The sequence below is a fragment of the Dermochelys coriacea genome, chromosome 2 (genome assembly GCF_009764565.3).
Source record: "Dermochelys coriacea isolate rDerCor1 chromosome 2, rDerCor1.pri.v4, whole genome shotgun sequence".
Classification (NCBI taxonomy): Eukaryota; Metazoa; Chordata; order Testudines; family Dermochelyidae; genus Dermochelys; species Dermochelys coriacea.
The window spans coordinates 268,677,945-268,683,944 of record NC_050069.1 but is presented as its reverse complement, the minus strand read 5'-3'; the positions used below and the strand labels follow the sequence as shown (position 1 = coordinate 268,683,944).

At 57.9% G+C, this 6,000-nt stretch overlaps 1 protein-coding gene across 1 annotated transcript in view; it reads left to right on the top strand.

Moving 5' to 3' along the window:
• Nucleotides 1-767: 767 nt before the first annotated feature.
• CSPG5 (chondroitin sulfate proteoglycan 5) overlaps nt 768-6,000 on the top strand; it is a 29,396-nt gene continuing 24,163 nt past the window's right edge. Inside the window, exons 1-2 of the mRNA XM_043509803.1 lie at nt 768-1,083; nt 3,023-4,691. Of these exons, the coding sequence (XP_043365738.1) occupies nt 984-1,083; nt 3,023-4,691 (1,769 nt within the window). The 5' untranslated portion in view covers nt 768-983. The remainder of the gene's footprint in view (nt 1,084-3,022; nt 4,692-6,000) is intronic.

Below are 6,000 nucleotides of genomic sequence, written 5' to 3'. Positions count from 1 at the left end.
CATCCACATACACCATCATCTATCCAATCTATCTATCTATCTAATCACCACACCCCCTGCATCCATCCACCCATCCATCCACATACACCAGCTCTCTCTCTATCTCCATCCACCCTCTGCATCCATCCGCATACACCAGCTATCTCTCTATCTCCATCCACCCCCTGCATCCATCCACCCACCCATCCACATACACCATCATCTATCCAATCTATCTATCTAATCACCACACACCCTCTGCATCCATCCCGATGCACCCCCATCCATCCATCCAATCTCTGGGCAGGGCGCTGGAACAATGTGTATAGTGGGGATGCTGAGAGCCATTGAACCAAACGGCGAACCCTGTATAGGATGGAAACCCCTTCCAGCCAGCACCCCCACCTCTGCCTCCCCGTGCTTGTGCCCCGGCCTTGTTCTCTCTCTGGGTCCGATGCGCCCCAAGCAGGGCGAGCCCTGTCCCCGCTGGCGGAGGCTGGGCAGTGCCCTCCGCCTGGAGCTTTCGGGTCCGGTTCTCCCCCACGCCCCCGGTGGGGTGTCTCTGGGCGGAGCGCCCCACTCACCCGCGGAGAGGAGAGGCGGGTGCAGACAGACAGACTGACGCAGACAGACCCCCCCCGCCAGTGCCCGGGGCAGCCGGGGGGGGGGACGGGGGATCTGCAGCCCGCCTGGATCAGGGCGGGGAAGGGGGAGGCTGGGGCCGTGCTGGCCGCATCCTCCCTCCCCGCCCCGGCCGCAGCAGGAGTCCAGCCGGCGTCAGCAGCTACGTGCGGGCGCCGGGAGCCCGGGGCGGTGCAGCGGGCTGGGCTCCGCCAGAGCAGCCGGGCGCGGGAGCAGGGCAAGGCGGGGAGCCGCCGGCCGCCCGCATCCACCCAGCGCCGGGCCATGCGGCTGCAGCGCGTCGGGGGCTGAGCCAGGCGCCGTCGGGGCGGGCGGAGACGCGGCGAGCCGGGCGCGGGGGGGGCGATTTCGCCAATGCCACAATGGGCAGCGCTGCCGGTGCCGCCGGGGGTCCCCGCCGGAGACCTGCCCTGCTGCTGGCTCTCGCCCTGCTCCTCGCGGCCAGCCCGGGGGCCGCTCCCGGTAGGTCCCCGCGGGGGGCTGGGGGGTGCGTTTCCTTTCGCGGGGATCCCCCCCTTCCCCGTCCTCAGCCTCGCTCCGTGCAGGGATGCCGCACAGCCACGCCGAGCGGGGGGCGGGGGGTTGAAAACGGAGGGGGGGGGTCCGCCAGGCCGGGGGGGAGCCCCCAGAAATGGAGACGGGATTGCAAACATCAGTGTTTTGTATTGTAAAAAGGGGGAGGGTGGAAGAATGTGGGGGGGACATCTCCTTTCCCCCCTGGCCATGATGGGGGTCCTTCCCCCCTCGGCCATGATGCGTGTGTGTGTAAGAATGTGGGGGGGCTTTCCCCCTTTTCCCCCTGGCCATGATGGGGGGTCCCTCCCCCCTCAGCCATGATGCCTGTGTGTGGGGAAGAATGTGGAGGGGAGCATTCCCCCTTCCTCCCTGGCCATGATGGGGGGTCCCTCCCTCCTCGGCCACAATATCTGTGAGTGGAAGAATGTGGGGGGTTCCCCCTCTCAGCCATGGTGCATGTGTGACCTGTAGGATGGGGGGGGGGGAATGCGATGCGGTGGAGGGAAATTGGGTCTGTACTGGGACGCATTTATATCCTGAAGCCCCTCTTATGTTCCCCTCCCCCCAAAAAAAGAATCAGGGTCATGGTTTATTTTGGAAGGATTTCTTTTTTCTTTTTAAGCGCAGCAAAACACTCAATCAGAGCCCCATCCCAGCGGAGCCATTTCCCCAGGGTCATGGTGGAGCCTCCATCACCCATGTTGGGATGTTTTTTTCCTCGAAGCCAGGCTCTAGGACTGATTTGGGGGAAGTTCTGTGGCTGGCGCTATGTTGCAGGCAGGGGGGTGGGCTGGATGGTCAAGGTGGTCCCTTCTGGCTTTAGAATCTGTGATACAGCTCATATCTCCGTGACCAGAGCCATTCGGTTGCAGGGGCACTTCAGCCTTGGGAAATAATAAGAAAGCCCCTTCTGTTCCCTCCCCCCAGTGAAAACAGAGTGAGGAAAACCATTATAATTGTGAAAAGAAAAGGAGGACTTGTGGCACCTTAGAGACTAACAAATTTATTTGAGCATAAGCTTTCGTGAGCTACAGCTCACTTCATTGGATGCATTCAGAGCTGTAGCTCACGAAAGCTTATGCTCAAATAGATTTGTTAGTCTCTAAAGTGCTACAAGTCCTCCTTTTCTTTTTGCGAATACAGACTAACACGGCTGCTCTGAAACCTGTCATTATAATTGTGTATTTTTCAGTAGGGCTGCATAAAAGGCATGAACGGTCCCTATGATGACCACGGACTAGATAACAGCCAGGCGGGCAGAGATTAGACATCTGCCTGCTTTCACCAGTCCTGCAAAGGTTCACATACCGGGGTAACCCCACCAACGTACACCCACTCCCCCAGTTCTTATTAGCTGCATGTGCAGAGAGAGGATCTCCCGTTCAGCAAGGTTATAGGGAGACGGTCAGGGATTTGCGTTAGACTGGGGGGAATGCCCAGACAGGAATGGAATAATGAAGCCAGAGCAGGGAGGGGATGGAATTGGGAATAAACATTCCCATTTTATTCCCTGCAGCTGATGCTGCTTTACTACGCTTGAAATGTCTGTGTGTGTGGGGGGGGGGGAGAACCATGAATCAAAGAGAGAGAGCGTGTGTGTGAGTGGGGAGCGTAGGAGAGAGATTGAGTGCAGACGAGGGCTTAATTTAGCAAATGCAGACACTATTTTTACTGGGGTGTCTGTTGTTATGAAAACAATGGTTTGTTTCAAAATGATGCCATGAACATTTGCCTGGTGGGCGGTGGGTGCCCTTTGGGCATGCAAAGGTGCTGGTTCAGAGGTGCAGAGCACAAACACACACAGAGCGGCGCGTTCCTCCTTGTGATTTGCAGACCCGGCTTTAAAGCACTGCCTGACGCTTTTTCTTTCCTGTGTAACCTCTAGCGTCCAAAAGGCACCCAGAGCGCCAGAACACCACGGATGCGCCGGGGACTGGCTGGGAGGGCCCCCCGTCACTCCCAGACAGTGGAAGGGAACAGGACCCCAAAAGCAGAGAGCTCCTGAGAAATGTCACTGGGGCAGGGGAAAATAGCTACACAGTGGAGCCCTCGGAGGCAGCCAGAGTGAAGGAATCCTGGAGAAAGACACCTGCTGATCTCCCAGGGCTGGCAGCAGAAGGCGTAGGCACAGCTGCTGCAGCTTCCGCCGACCAAGTCAGTGGCCTTCCTGGAGCAGGGATCTCTGTACGGTATTATCCCGGCGGGATTAGCGAGGAAAGCAATGAATCATCGCTCTGTTTGGGATGCCCCGGGGGGGTTGACAGCCAGAGCGCCTGGCCCCCGAAGCCTTTGTTGGCTAAGGACAATGAGGGGGCCATGGAAGCCTCGTCAGCCGTGACTAGTGTTGCTTGGTCTGTTAACGGGGAAGCCATTGTTTTGGCATTAAGTGACACAAAGGGAGCGCCGGAGAGCTCTGCCCCTGTCCCTGAGAGCCACGAGGAGGCCGGGAGCGGAGACCAGCCTGCCAGGGCCTCTCCGGGTGGCATGTGGAACCCGGAAGCTTTCATGGAGCTCACGGTCACCCCGTCCGCCGACCAGGTCCTCATGGAGATGGCGGGCACAGCCAGCTCGTCGGCAGGACCAGGCCTCAGCTCTGATTCAGCCGAGCAGGAGCTGCTGCTGGAGGCCTTCAGGGAAATGGTGCTGCAGCCCCCCACCCCGGATGGCCATGCCCCTGAGCTGGGCACCCAGACTCTGAGCAGCACAGGGCTAGCACAGGACTCTGCCCAGAAGGAGGAGCCCCTGGAGCTGTGGCTAGTGTCGTCCAGCAGCTCCCTGGCCCAGGGGGCTCTGGGTCACACCGATCTAACCTGGCTCACTACCGAGGTTTCCCCGGGGCCCCAGTTGGCCGTCACACCCCCTGTTGATGTTCTCAAGACCCCCGAGCCTCCCTTGGATCAGTCGGTCTCTGAGATCATTGACATTGACTACTACAACCTCTTTGATGGGGAGAGCCAAGGCGGGGGTGAGGGCCTGGAGGATTTCCCTGCCAGGGGCACCGGGGGAGCAGACTCCCCCAAGAGGAAACCGGATGACAAGACGACGTCATGGGCCATTCACGAGCTCTACGACGACTTCACGCCCTTCGACGAGTCGGACTTCTACCCCACCACCTCCTTCTACACGGACGGGGATGAGGATGGTGAAGATGACGAGCTGGATGAGGAGGAAGAGGAGGAGGAGGATGGGGGTGGTGGGCTGGCAAGGGACCTGGGGGATGAGAATAACTCCAAGCTGCCCACCCCGGCCACCCCCAAGATCCAGACCATGGTGCAGGAGGCCAAGCCCACCAGCCACTACTATGTCATCCCCCCGCTGCAGACCTTCGTTGTCTCTGGGGGCAGCACCACCTCCAGACCTCGCCCGGCAGAGACCAGCAAGGACCTGAGCCAGTCGGCCATGGCAGCGGGACCCGGCGGCGAGAACGGCACTGAGTGCAGGAATGGCTATGTCAGGCATAATAACTCCTGCAAGTCCGTGTGCGACATCTTCCCCAGCTACTGCCACAACGGGGGCCAGTGCTACCTCGTGGAGGGTCTGGGTGCTTTCTGCAGGTAAGCACCAGGCCTGGGCTGCGAGGAGGTGCCTGGGCCAGGCCTTAAAGGGGCTAGTGTGGCGGGAGGTCCGAAACTTGCCTTGCAACTGTATTCCCTGGGGAGGCTCTCCCACGCAAACCGCGTCTCCTGAATGCCTCCCAGAATCAGGTTGTGCAGCAGCAGATCGTGCAGTCACGTTATGATCGGGGAGGGTGTGTGTTTAAAAGGCCAAGCTCAGGGGAGAATGGAAGTGTTTTCAGCTGAGATTTGAAGGAAAGTGGGGAGAGATGGGAAGAGGCTGTTCTAGGTGTGCAGAGGAGAAGAGATTGGTGTCTCCAATTCTCTAGATTTTGGATCAAAATGCATGACATAGTTCAAGCCATGCTGGACCACACTGGGAGGCTGCAGGGGCAGTATTCACCCTATTATCTTAAGTATGCAGAGCTCCGGTTTATTAAATTATAGCGAGTGTTTCTCTCAGAAGCAAGCTCCCGTCGATTGCCGTCACCCTTCTGCGATCTCAGAGAGGTAGATCGTGTTGGGAGGCTTGAACCCACAGCCCTGGCTTAAACAGGTCCATCAAAAGTTGAGAAGAGGCCCCAGCAAAAATGAGGCCTGATTGGGACCAGCATGGCACCCTCCAGTTAATATTCTCTCTGAGGAATGTAGAGACCATGGCATAAAAAGGCAGGTGGCATTTGATGGGAGAAAATGTATGAAAGGTTTTCATTCCTGTTGTTATCTGAGCATGCTTGAGCCTGCTTCTGCTCGCTACCTAAGGTAGCCATTACCAGCGTGCCTGAACATCTCCCAGTCTCACAACCCCCCCCTGCAAGGTAGGGCAGTGCTGTTACCCCCATTGTACAGATGGGAAACTGAGACACAGAGTGGTTAAGTGCCTTGTCCAAGGAGACACTGAAAATCTGTGTCAGAGCAGGGAATGGAATACCTGTTTCTCAAGTCTTAGATTAGGGTCCTAACCACTGGGCCATCCTTCCCCTTAGGGACTCTCACGTAAATCTGGAGTAACTCCATTGCCTTTGACCACACAAGTGCAACTTGTGAGACCCGAACCCCACCGCTTGCGTATGTTGATATGTTCCCATTGTGATGGAAGTTCTGACCCTTTGAGGCTGGAGTGTGGAGATTAGGGTAGAGGGGGGCAAAGAGAAGGGAGATGTAATCACTGCGGTGAGAGGAGGGGAGGGCAGGGGTGTGGATGGCCTCTGAGGTGCAGCTGTTGCAGGGGACCTGCAGGGATGAAGTTGCAGATGATTTATTTAATTTCCAGTGAGTTTTTGCATTTGATTCGTTCTTCCTGAATGAC